Here is a 13,115-nt window from a genome sequence, read left to right as displayed (position 1 = left end):
AGAGCCTGGAAGAAGTAGAATGGTTTGAAAGGACCCTATGTTCCAGTTGAGATATTCTGTTTCTTTTTCTGTCCCCCTACCCTCATAACAAAATTCTTGAGGCTCCCCTCCACTCCTACTTCAGCCTTGGTAAACAGACCTGTAGCAAACCATGTGACTTGTGACTTTCCTCCCTTTGGGCTGCACCTGGTTTGTGCCCAGATGTATTTGTCCTCTGAGAAAGGATCCAATCAGTTAACAAGTGGCAGAATAGTCTCTCCTTCCCTGTGGTTCTGCCTCACTGCTGCTGGCACAGCCACTCCCACTCTGGAGGCTCCTAGCAGCCAGTTCACCCCTGGGGTGGCAAACCTATGTGCTGCCTCTCCTGAGCTTCTAAAGTCCTCTCTAGATTTGGCTACCAGGTTCTCCTCTTTGAGGGAGCTTCTCATTTGGTACTCTGCTTTGAGTCCCTCCTCTAGACTTTCACATGTGTTATCCCAACCCCAGGAATGTTCTCCTTTCTCATCACTGAGTCATTGCCTGTGAATCCTTGGAGTCTGGGTTTATCTCTTTCTTTCCAGGTCCCTTTCTCCTGGTACTTATCACCCCGAACACAATCAAAATGAAATGGTTTTGTACAAGTATTTGTTTAACGTGTGGCTGTCTCCCTAAACTCAAGGCTTCAGAGGAACAGATTTGTCTTTAACTCTGTTCCACAATCTGGTGTGTAGTATGCACTTCATGAATAAAATAGTGACTTTCTTACCACTCTTCAGCGGAGCTGCACACATAAGACACCTTTCCAAAACCCTGCTAACCAAATGCCAGCTGTTTAGGACTTTGCCAGTGAGCCTGAAGACCATTGCTGTGATTCCTTCACCATTTCCCTCCAACTGAGATGGTTAGCATTTAACTTTGCCACTATTGCAGCATGGAAGACATTCTTGAACAGGGTTGGCTGGGCGGGTGAGAATAGTGAATGAGGCTGGACTGAAGGGAATTCCCCAAGCATTATATTAAACCATCTTAGCAGCTAGGCTGCTGGTTGTTAATTGTATTCCATGGAGTGCCAGGTGTCTGTGGAGTTGCCCCCTATGCTAGAGTGGGGACTTAGTTCTCTGATCCCACCATCTCCTTATTTCAGCTGGAACAGTTATGTTTCATTCAGTTAGTTGTATATTTTGGGTTTCTAGTCACAGGTGGACTTATAGCTTTTTAAGAGGCAGGAAGGCATACCGTCGGGCAGTTGGGGCCACTGCTTGTCCAGATTGCTTTTCATTTTGAAGGTGTTATCATACTTAACCTTCTGGCAGATGATTGGCTCCAGTGGGGATGATGTCATGTAGCATAAAAGAAGCCACCTCTAATCCAGGGTCCTCTAAAAAGCACCCATCTAACTATTGTTTTTGTTTGTTTGTTTGTTTGTTATTGTCATCGACTTAAGATGTCATGGACAATATTACCAGGCAGAACCAATTCTACGAGACCCAAGTCATCAAGCAAGAAAATGAGTCGGGCTATGAGAGGAGACCTCTAGACATGGAGCCACTACAGCAGGCCTATCGGCCAGGTAGGAAAGCTCATGTACTTACTCCTTTCACAGAAACAGAATCTACTTGTGGCCCTCGCTCTGCATGGAGTCTTTCTTCCCAGAGAGGCTTTGCCTCTTCCCCCGGGGGGCCTTACCTTTGTTGCTATGACAAGGTATTATTTTTTGCTTTTTTGTTTTTGTTTGGTTTGGTTTTGAAGGAAAGAACTCAATCCTGCTTCTAAGTGTTAGGAGAGTGGAGTCTTCATGGTATGTTTTCAGGTGTTAATATCAATGTTTAAAGGGTTTAGATCTGGAAGCTAATACTTGAGTCTTACTTAGAATCTTAGAATGTAGAAGCCAGGCCTTCTAAATCTAGTCCAGTGTTTTCCATGTTTTGAAGAACATTATTCTAGGAGATATTATTAGGGGCTCTTTGGGACAATGTTCTTTAGCCACGTGCATCTGCAAATTACAACATAGCTATACCACCTCTTGGAGATTCACTGTGCTCATTAGAACATTAAAGGCCCTGAGAAGTCCAAAATTGAATAAACCCAGTGTCACATTGTTTAAACTTGGAATTTCCCAAACATGGAAACAGATCTGTGCCGAGCAGTTTTCCATAATGCTGCTTTGGGAAACATAATGTAACTCTAGGTTGGGAAAGTGGCTTGTGTAATGGTAGGATTGTGATTAGAATCCAGGAAACTGACTTCCAGATCAGTGCTCTTGGTAAATAAGTAGCTTTCTTCACCATGTAGGTCTTACTATTTAGAAAGCAGAGTCCCACTGTGAAGCAATGACAGACTTGTGTTCCTTTCTCAGTGTTGTGCCCCCCATGTCTTTTCTTAGTGAATCTAGTTGATCTGTCTAATTCCATTCTGGTTCATCCACAGAATGAATTCCCCAGATGGTTCTTGCATGTGGCTCAGGACATAATGAATGTAGGTTAAATTGCATATTTGTGTCAGGCTCTGTGAGACCTGTGGGATCATTGACCCAAGGAGAATATTTTTTGTGCTGTTATCAGCAGACATTTGTCAAGGGTCTCCTCTGAGTCCAGCCCCTACTGGGAGCCTTAGAGGCTATCTTCAAGATAACCAAGCACCATCCTTGCCCTGGAGAATCAGGAACCTTCTTTGAGAGATTTGGTCCCCATGTCAAAGCTAAGGAGTGAGCCAAGTTAGTCTTGGATTAAGTGCTGAAGTAAGTAGAGTGAGCCAGCCACAGCAGCAGAGACAGGTGCTGGGGGAGGTATGAGTTGAGGCTGAACCATGGTTTACTCTTATGTAGCCATCAATTCTTGGAGTCTAAGACTGGGACTTTTTCTTGGTCCATAAAATGTTCTCCTATCTTGACTTCCTATTTATCTTATGACTTAATTAGGTTATTTAACTTATGGGAGGGCTAAATTGCAGACCCTTCTTTCTAGAATGATTCTGGGGTATGTAGGAAGGTGACTAAAGCCAGTCAAGTTTACTACAGGACCATAATCCTCTGTTGAATTCACTTTTTCCCTCCCTTGTCAGACTGAAGAATCTTGGTAAGGACTGAGGTAGAGAGGTCTTTGGGAGGAGAAATTGGAGAATATAGGGTCTAGCCTCTCAGTGTTCAAAAGGATCTTAGTCTTCTAGGGCTACCTTCTACTCAGGGTAGGCCAAAGTCATTACCTACTTTTGTGGGCCTTTGGCAAATTAGCCAAAGACAACTGTTGTACCTTTAGGTAGGACCTTAGAGAGCTTGTTCTAATTTACTGCTGGAGTTCCTCTACTGCCCCATAAAGCCTGAGAGCTCTCTGACATCTGTCATTCCATCAACTGCCATGTACAGCTTGCTAGGGAACCTCCCTGCATCCTGATCCTTTTCTCTAGCACAGTCTCTTTGACTTTGTCTCAGCAAGTTCTCTGGGCCACTGCAGTCAGGAACCTGCCAACATCTCTTAGTAAAGGGGACCCAAGAAGTGGTAACTAAGGAGTTTCTGAGTGACTTTGTACCATGTGGATTTGTCCTGACAGTAGAAGTGAAGACAGAGATGAAGCAAGAAGCACCCCCCAGCTTCCTGCCGCCCGAAGCTTCTCAACTCAAGCCAGACAGGCAGCAATTTCAAAGTCGAAAGAGGCCTTATGAAGAAAACCGGGGACGTGGATATTTCGAGCACCGAGAGGATAGGAGGTGGGTATAGGAGGCACTAGTCACCTTCATTCTGGTAGTTCTCCATGCCCTTAGCCTCAAGCTCACTGAGAGAGGTTGAACAGAGCTCTCCCTGTCCTTGTACCCCTTCCTGCACTCACTGCCACATGGCTTTCCTAAGTTTTTGTTCCTTCCCCCTTTTCCTCCCTGCTTATGATCTGCAGAGTAAATTCTAAACACCTTATATTTTCACATGTGAGGTGCCAGCCTGCCTCATTTAAGTCCATCTTACTGCCCATGCAGTTCTGCAGTGTTCCATTCTTACTGGCTGCTACATGTCCCTGGGTTGGAAGATCTCTTTCTCACCCCTACTCCCAAACACACCCGCTCCTTCTGTCTACCCAGTCAGCACTCCCAGTGCTTTTGTGAGATACCACCCTTGCACTGGACACTGGGCACATAGAGGTGATTTGACCAGTGGGCTTTTCTTTCTGTTGTCCAAATGTAGGGACAGAGATAGTAGTCAGGATGTGGGTGAGTTTCAGGAGCTTATAAGAGGGAGTGGCCTCTGCTCTGGCCATTTCCCTTTTCCCTTTCCTGACAAGCCCTCCCCCTCCTTTCCCTCCAGGCCCTGTCCTACCCCTCCCTCCCTTCCCTCCTTCAGCTCCTGTCTGAAGCCTTTTCTAATCATGGAAACTAGGAGTAACCACTCCTCTGATCGTCTGGACTGTTCAAGTGACACATTTTATTTCCTACCTGGTGAGGTCCACTGTCTAATTAGCTTGTTACTCTCTTTTAAGAAAGGGCTTGGGGGCTGGGGTATAGCTCAGTGTAAGAGTGCTTGCCTCCCTCGCATGCACAAGGCCCTGGATTTCATCCCTAGCACCATAGAAAATAGAAGAAAAAGCCAGGGTCTCACAGGCTATGATTAAAGTTAGGGAATGGAACGCACCTCAGTGGGTTTCCTCCACTGCCTCCCACAAAGCAGGAGCCATCTGCTGATGGAGAACAGAGGAGGATCCTTGCTCTGACCCAGGAGTAGCAGGAAGACTTCCCAGGATGGACTTAACATGTCATGAGTTCAGCTTTGTGCCAGGCTCCATGTTAGCCCGGGACTGGCAGGGCTAGGAGGGGCCTCCACCAGAGGGAAGCCTGCAGCCAGAGGGGCAGGGACTGCCTGATCTGCACACATTACGAACCAGATGTCCAGGCATGATGCTGGGAATTAGACCCCCACTTTCTACCCTTCTTTCTTATTCCATACAGCAGGAGCCAGCAGTATGCTGAGTCCCTTTTTTAGTGTTTTGGTAGGAAGATATCTTATTCATAATTTAGGACACTTAAAGACAAAAAGAAACTGGGAAAAAAATAGGTCATTTTAAATCCTCTCAGAGACAGGGTTTTAAGAAGATATAGATAGATAGAGATAGATAGATATAGATAGATTATAATTACTGGGGTTTATCCAGGCTCTTGCCATTGCCCTTCTTGGCCCAGCACCCTTGGAATACTGTAGCCTCCCAGGGCATGGGCATGCATCAGAATCTTGGGGTGTGAGAAAAGGTCTGTGACAAAGCCCCCTAGATGGTCCTGATGCCTTTCCCTAGCAGAGCACAGCATTTATCCCTGGCCCCATCTAAGGAGTTAACATCCATTGCTTTCACTACGAGTATGTAGGGTTCCAGACTTCTTTTGCTAAACTCTGGGAAGAAACTAAGAAGCAGGAAGCAGTTGGAGGCCACATGTAAATTCCAGCAGAACCTTTATTTCCCTTCCTCAGTGCTTCTCACACTATTGCATAACTTAACCCTCTTTCCAACACAGGGGTCGTTCTCCTCAGCCTCCTGCTGAAGAAGATGAAGATGACTTTGATGATACCCTTGTTGCCATCGACACATGTGAGTCCTCAGAGTGCCCACTTGATGCTGTCTTCCAGTTAATATTGGAAAGTTATTAGCTTGATCTTCTCCAGAATCTCTGTCTGGCATTATTAGTCCAGATGGGAGCTCCAGCATAGCTCTGGAGTCGGGACACTTGTGGAGACAGAAGACCTACTACTCCCAACTACTCTCAGTTTTGGGGACCCTCAAGCAAATCATTCTACTTCTCCAACTTCTCTGCAGGGAAGAATAATCTCCTCAGAGAATGGATCCAAGAGGATTTTAGAAACCCAGACCCACCCTGTACACACAAGGGGTTGTCATTTAATCAGGGAAAGAATCTGAGAGCTGCTGGGGAAACTTAACTCTTTGATGACCAGTTCCTAGTTTCCATCAGCTGCTCATGTTCCTGGTGAAATCAATGCCACTTTGTCTTCTGAGGCACTAAGCTGACCTGCCCTGCTCTGTATCCTCCAGTTGTTTTCTTTCCACTGCATAAGTGGTTTTCCCCTTGACTGTGCATCTAAACACTTGGAGGAACAATTATGGAGGTCTCAGACCTAAGATAATCTGAATGGTAGAGCCCAAAGGACTTTTGTACCCAAAAGTCTGTCCGGGTCTAAGAATAGCACACTTATGAACAGAGCAAAAGGTTAGTTGTTTGTTCTTGTTTCTTTATGTACTAGTGTTTATAGAGCACTGGCTGTGTGCTTTGATAAGAGGTGTGTCGTAAGTTTCTTCTGTCACAGGCTCTTAAAAACAAATCTTCCCAGAGTAAAGGTAAACTTTTGTTGTTGTTCTAAGTTATACATGACAGTAGAAAAAGGTAAACATTTTTGACTATTGAGTGGTTGTGGTCTATGAGTTAGCATCTGCTCAAATGCCAAATATATAGACATTGGCACTCAGCCTTTGGAGAAAGGAGAGCACCTCATGAAAGAGATGGTTAGGAAAGACTTTCTTGGAGGCACGACTGGCTCCTTGAAGAGTGGGAAGAGTCAGTGCTACAGCAGGAGAAAGAAGGCAGAAGCCTGCAGCGCATCTGGCTGTTGGTGCTTGGATGGCAGGTGTGGATCAGGGTCAGAATCTTGTACAACTGTTGGCAACAGAATTCTGACTCCAAAAGAAGTAGAGTTAGCACAGGGACGTGGTTGGAGTGTATGTGTCAGTGATTAGCCTTTTTGTATTCTAAAGTCTAAATTTGAAACTGGTAAGGATGTGGACCCTCTCCCTAGCAAATATCTATCCCCATCGAAAGATTTCTCTAGTTTCTAAGGGTCCTCCAAAAGCCCAACCCTTGAATCCCCACCAGATGAAGAACCCCAGTTCCTATGTGGGGTAGCATAGGCCAGTTTGCTGACCCTTTCTTTTCAAAGGGGGAGTAGCTAGAGGGTATGCCCCTTCCTCTTGAACCCTCTCTCACAATGTGTTAGCTGGTGTTAACACTGTTTCGGAACTTCCCCCTGCCTCTCTGGCTCTCCTGAGAAGTGTGTGTGTGTGTGTGTGTGTGTGTGTGTGTGTGTGTGTGTGTGGTGTTGGAGATCGAACCCAGAGCTTTGTGGATGCAAGGCAAGCACTCTACCAACTGAGCTATAGCCCCAGCCCTCTCCTGGGATTTTTAAGACATCAGCTAATGGCGGGCTTTTTCCTCCACAGATAACTGCGACCTGCATTTCAAGGTGGCCCGAGACCGGAGTAGTGGTTATCCACTTACTATTGAGGGCTTTGCATACCTGTGGTCAGGAGCCCGTGCCAGCTATGGGGTCAGAAGGGGTCGTGTATGTTTCGAGATGAAGGTGAGTGGGAGCAACAGAAGGAATAAGGACAGGAAGTAGAACCATCTGATGGAATAACCTGTCACCAGCCACATTTACTAGATCCATGACTGTAGAAGATTGAGCATAAACTGTGCCAAACAAAAGTATGCTAACTACCAGATCAGAAAACAGGCCAACCATACATACATTGCTTCTTTTTGTGTGTGTGGTGCTGGGTATTGAATCCAGGGCCTTGTATTTGTAACTGAGCTATATCCCTAGCCCTATACATTGCTTCATCACACAGACTTTTACTTGGTGTGGGATTTGTTCCAGGTATTGTACAGCCAACCAGTCTAGTTTGGCTGTGTCTGTAGAACTGAGGAAAGGAGTTCTTTGGAAGAAGAGTGATCTAGAAATAACAGACTCAGGTATCAGTTACTTTAAAGTGAGGTAAAAGAGAAATCAGGGAAAAGAGCTGCCAGAGCAGGCCACATTCTGCCATCATCTCTTCAAAGTTTCTTGTCATGTTCGCAAAAATAATACATTGCTTATGTTGAACAAGGTTCAGAAAACACAAAGGAGTATAGGATAAAAAAGTAGAAGTTGGGCTCATGTCGTCTCAATCCCTATCCTACTTTCCATAGGTAATTTATGTGTTATCAGTTTCTTGTGTATCCTTTGTACATCTGAACTTAATTATGGTAGCTGATATTTGTAGAGTACTTTACATGCACAAGATACGGTGCCAGGCTCTTTATGTTGTAGATTATGTCCATTAATCCTCGTTGTATTATCACAAAATAGGTACTGTTCTATCCCTAGTTTTTGGAGGTGGAAGCGAAACAGGGTTATATTTTATTGAATAAGATACCATCAATGTAAGTGGCACATTCTTTTATATGTCCTATATACTGTCCTATATAATGCTGTCCTATATAATGCTTTCTTATCACATCAGTTGTAAGATAGATTGTTATTTTAGAGACTTTGCCTTTATTTTATTTATTTATTTTTATGTGGTGCTAAGGATTGAACCTAGGGCCTCACACATGCTAGGCGAGCACTCTTCCGCTGAGCCACAACCCCAACCCTTAGAGATTTTAAAATGTAAAAAATATGGGGCTGGGGTTGTGGCTCAGTGGTAGAGCACTTGCCTGGCATGTGTGAGGCACTGGGTTTGATTCTTAGCAACATATAAAAAAGAAGTTAATTAATTAAAGATATGATGTCCATTTATAAATAAAAAAGGAGTTTATTAAAAAATGTAAAAAAAAGTATAGTCAGTTTGTTTGTTTATTAGTGTAAAAAATATGTATCTGAAAGTTAGTAAAATATGATAACTTTCCCAAGGCCACAAAACATTAAGGTAGATAGGGACGTTAAGTAAGCAGTCAAAACTTGATAACTTAGAGGTAAAAAGTCAAAAGGTGTGGTCTTTTAACCCCTAGTTCTTTAACTTAGTGCTGTTTCTTGGACTCTTTCCACCTGTGCATTAGCCATGCATCATTCTTTTGAACTACTACATCTTAATTTTGTGGGGAGGTTGTACCATAATGTAACCAGTGCTGTGTTGATATTTTTTTTTTTCATAAATGTATATAAAAATGTTGCACAGAATGTTCTTGCAAACACTTATACAGTTTATTGTTGTTTGTTTGTTTTTTGGTACTGGGGATTGAACTCAGGGGCACTTAACCATTGAGCCACATCCGCAGCCTTTTTGTATTTTATTTAGAGACAGGGTCCCACTGAGTTGCTTAGGGCCTCACTAAGTTGCTGAAGCTGGCTTTGAACTCACAATCCTCCTGCTTCAGCCTCCTTCCAAGCTGCTGAGATTATAGGCGTGTACCAACTAGATTGCCCTCCAGAGACATCACACTGACTTTTGCGGGGAGGGGGGTTTGCTGAGGGATTGAACCCAGGGCTTTGCACATGCTAGGTAAATGCTTATACTGCTCAGCTACATTTTCGGCCTAAGTTGTCCAGGCCAGCTTTGAACTTGTAATCCTCTTGCCTTCAGCCTCCTGAGTAGCTGGGATTACAGAAGAATTCCACCATGTCTAGCTTTTACCAAATATTTTCATAGTTACGTCCCCTATAGCAAGTGTTAAAACTGAAAAATAACTATATTTAAAATTTCTCTGACCCTGTACGCTCCCAGTCATTTCAGCAGTTTATTCACAATACTTCAAAATTGTCACTATTTTTTAATGACTGATAAACTTTCCTCCTGTATTGCTTCATAACCCACCAGCTTCCAGAAAATCAATCCTGAACCTTCTTGTCCTCTGCCCTCAGATCAATGAGGAAATCTCCGTGAAGCACCTTCCTTCTACAGAGCCTGACCCGCATGTTGTCCGTATCGGCTGGTCCCTGGACTCTTGCAGCACCCAGCTAGGTAAGGAGAGGTCAGCCTGGCAATTCTGAGAATAGGTTGATTGGCCCTCCCTCTGGATTCTTGAGGGTCCTGAGATTTTCATTTCAGTGTAGGACTCCGAACTTAATTAGCCTGTAAAGGAACAGGTATGTGTCACCACCTGCCTTTTGACAGATTTAACTGAAAGGGCCATGGAAGTTCTTAAGCCCCATCAAGTTCTGTGAGAGTGTTCTGTTAAGTCTAATAGCAGAGTGAAAAGGGGAGCAGAGAACGGTGGTGCCAGGGCTGGTTGACAGAGATGTACTGGGGCTGGTCATTGAATGGTTTTGAGTTTTCATAGAACACCATACCTCAGCAACCTTTAATTACAATCTTCTGAACATTTATTTATTTTGTTTTTTATGCATATTCAGATTAGGTCATGCTATGAATACTGTTGTGTTTCTTGGGCATGTAGTTTTCAAGAAACATGGCTTTTTGACCACTACATAATTTTCCATTTTATACTTGTGTTTGGTTTTATGTTTTCCAGTGCTGGGGAAGGAACACAGGGCCTCACACATGCTGGGCAAACACTTCACCACCTCCAGCCCTATAGTTGTATTTATTTAATAAATCTCCTTTAAATTAATTGCAAGTTTTGCTGTTAAATACTTGAGCTCCTGTTCTTATGCATAATTGCCTAAACACTTAAAACTAATCTTTAAAAGAAGATAGGTTAGTTCAACCCTCAGGACCATAGGAAAAAAAGGAAAAGAAAAAAAGTAGTGTTGTTAGGTTAAAAAGAATACAGTTTTAATTTTGATATGTATTAGAATGTTTTATGTAAGAATCATGAGTCTTCTCATTTTGTCTCAGTTTTGAAATATGGGTGGTGGACAGTTGAGGAAACAAAATCCATAAGTTCAAGTAATATGTCCAGAGGCACAACTGAAAAACTACTATTTTTAATATCGCTCTGACCCTACACATTCCCAGTCACTTTGGAGGTCCTGGTTTCACTGCAACAGGTTTTTCAAAATACTTCAAAGTTGTCACACAGCTAGTTCATAGCAGAACCACACCTAAAATTCTGGCTGGTCAGCTCCTGCTATTCTGCTAGGATGCTCTGACCAAGGAACTGTAGAACCCAGGTGTCTACAAAGCGTTTGGGATCTCGATCAGACCCCTTCAAGCACCCAGTTTTGTAGCCTGTTGAAATCAAATCTAGTACTTTTCCCAGGGTTTAGTCCTCATTGTCTTTCAGAAGCAAAAGCCATCGTCTGATTTCTACCAAAAGCATAGTGGCCCCAAAACATTAATGACATCAGTGAACGTGACAATATCAGATGTCACAGGTAATGATGACATTGAAGCACAAAGCCTCCTCCATCCCAGAAACTCCTATTCTTCCATATTTTCCCTTTCTCTGCATAGCAGTTCAGTTCAGCCCCTACCTCCAGATTTAACACAACCAAAAGTCGTCTAGGCCTTGGGATTTCTGCATAGTAAAAGGCTTCCTTTCAACCTTTTTACCCTCCGCCTCTCTACAAAAGGGGGCATCTGATTAATAAAACTAGTTAAGGAAATAATTTTTGTCTTTAAAGTATGTGGCAGCTATGCAGCCTCTTATGACCACTGCAGGTTTAATGTGACAGTGCCTGTTTTTTCCATCAGGCGAAGAGCCTTTCTCCTATGGCTATGGAGGCACAGGGAAGAAGTCCACTAATAGCCGGTTTGAAAACTATGGAGACAAGTTTGCAGAAAATGATGTGATTGGCTGCTTTGCGGTGAGTGTTAGCAGCTGTGGAAGTTGGCAGAACCAGATGTTGGTCTGCAGACTACTTTTTTGGGACACCTCTCTTCATTTTCCACCATATATCCAGCCACTTTTGTCATATCTCTTTGTCTTTCTTTAAGACTAAAATAATTATATTATTTTGTGTGAAATTCTGCTATTCTCTCCCCCTGATCTTTTGTGCAAAGCTGTCAGATTGCCCCCCAAAGAACGTTTGCCGAGTACAGTCTTCCTCTGTTCCTAGATACCAGTGTGATGTTTTCCAACTGGACCTTTGCTAGGAAATAGCTTATGTGCTCTTGAAGTAAATGGTATTGGCTCTTGTCCCTCACTGGCAACTTCAAAACCTCTCTCTTTCTCCCTTCACATTAGTTGAGTTGACTTCCTATAGTGTGTTCACTTCTGCAAGAGGAGAGGCAGGTGCAAAAGACAACACGATAGAAGGTGTCTGAGCTGCTGCCTGAGGCGATCCTGGATAGTAGTGACCAGCCATCACTGTTATGGGACGTGGTTGTTGACTCTAGGGCCAGGCTTCCTCGACCTGTTCCCTTCTAATTTAATTTAACCCATTAAAAATACAGTGATGTCTGGCACATAAGTGCTCAGTAAATACTCCTTGATATAATTAAGTTTTAGGATTTATAAGCAGTTTGTAAAATGTACTATGAGGTCCCCAAGGAAATGACTATTACTTTGGATGGTTCCTTTTGGTATTTTGCTCTCCCCACTCATCATACTGTACAATATTTTTTTTTTTTTTTTACTTTTTTAAATTTGAAATAATTTTAACTTAGAGAAACAAGAATAAAGAATTCTTAGAGGTCCTTATCCAGATTCTGACAGTTTACCACATTTGTTTTACCATTTTTATGTGTGTACATGGGGTTTGGGTATGTGTGTGAGATTTGTGTTTGCCCATTTGAAAGTAGATTGCATACATCATATTTTTTTCCTTAATATTTCAGTGTGTATTTCTCAAGAATAAAGCTATTATCTTAACCACATTGTAGCTATTAATTATACATTGATATAATCTAATCCACGGCCCATGTTTAAATTTTATCAGTTGTTCTAACAGATTCTTAAGTGCAGTTTGGTTTCTGGTTTAGGATCTGGTCCAGAGGGCTGGGGATATAGCTCAGTTGGTAGAGTGCTTGCCTCGCATGCACAAGGCCCTAGGTTCAGACCCCAGCACCACCAAAAAAAAAAAGGATCTGGTCCAGGATTATGTATGCATTCTATTGCTATTTCTCTAATCTGAAACAGTTTCTCAGCCTTTCTGTATATTTCATGCCCTTTTCAATAAAACTTTTTTTTTTTTTTTTAACCAAAATTGACCAGGTTTATACTCTCTACAAAGCATTGTAAACCTTGTGTTTTTCCCCATTTAACAGCAAATCCTGGCCATCTTTCTTTGTCTACACAGATGATATAGAGCTAGTTATATTAAAAACGTTTTTGGAGGCTGGGGTTGTGACTCAGTGGTAGAGCACTCACCTCATGTGTATGAGACCCAGGTTCGATCCTCAGCACCACATAAAAATAAATAAACAAAGATATTGTGCCCATGTATAACTAAAAACATTAAAAAAAAAATAAAATGTGGTCTAGTGCGGTGGCGTGCACCTGTAACCCCAGTGGCAGTTCACGAGGCTGAGGCAGGAGGATCGTTGCAAGTTCG

General features: G+C 43.0%; 1 protein-coding gene across 7 annotated transcripts in view; it reads left to right on the top strand.

The window, feature by feature from the left end:
• Hnrnpul1 (heterogeneous nuclear ribonucleoprotein U like 1) overlaps positions 1-13,115 on the top strand; it is a 34,147-nt gene that overhangs the window by 3,785 nt on the left and 17,247 nt on the right. For 3 of the 7 annotated variants that reach the window (XM_048790855.1, XM_015496813.2, XM_048790857.1), the window contains 6 exons: positions 1,424-1,549; positions 3,529-3,682; positions 5,465-5,538; positions 7,177-7,316; positions 9,579-9,678; positions 11,314-11,426. The exons of 1 other annotated variant lie outside the window; for it this stretch is intronic. In XM_048790855.1, coding sequence (XP_048646812.1) covers positions 1,424-1,549; positions 3,529-3,682; positions 5,465-5,538; positions 7,177-7,316; positions 9,579-9,678; positions 11,314-11,426 — 707 coding nt within the window. Of the gene's footprint in view, positions 1-1,423; positions 1,550-3,525; positions 3,683-5,464; positions 5,539-7,176; positions 7,317-9,578; positions 9,679-11,313; positions 11,427-13,115 lie in introns of all 7 variants that reach the window. 3 more of the 7 variants (XM_048790854.1, XM_015496812.2, XM_048790856.1) reach the window with 1 other exon arrangement.

This window comes from Marmota marmota, unplaced genomic scaffold (genome assembly GCF_001458135.2).
Source record: "Marmota marmota marmota unplaced genomic scaffold, marMar, whole genome shotgun sequence".
NCBI classification, from domain to species: domain Eukaryota; kingdom Metazoa; phylum Chordata; class Mammalia; order Rodentia; family Sciuridae; genus Marmota; species Marmota marmota.
The sequence above is the reverse complement of the archived record's forward strand: the minus strand, read 5'-3'. Positions and strand labels throughout refer to the sequence as shown.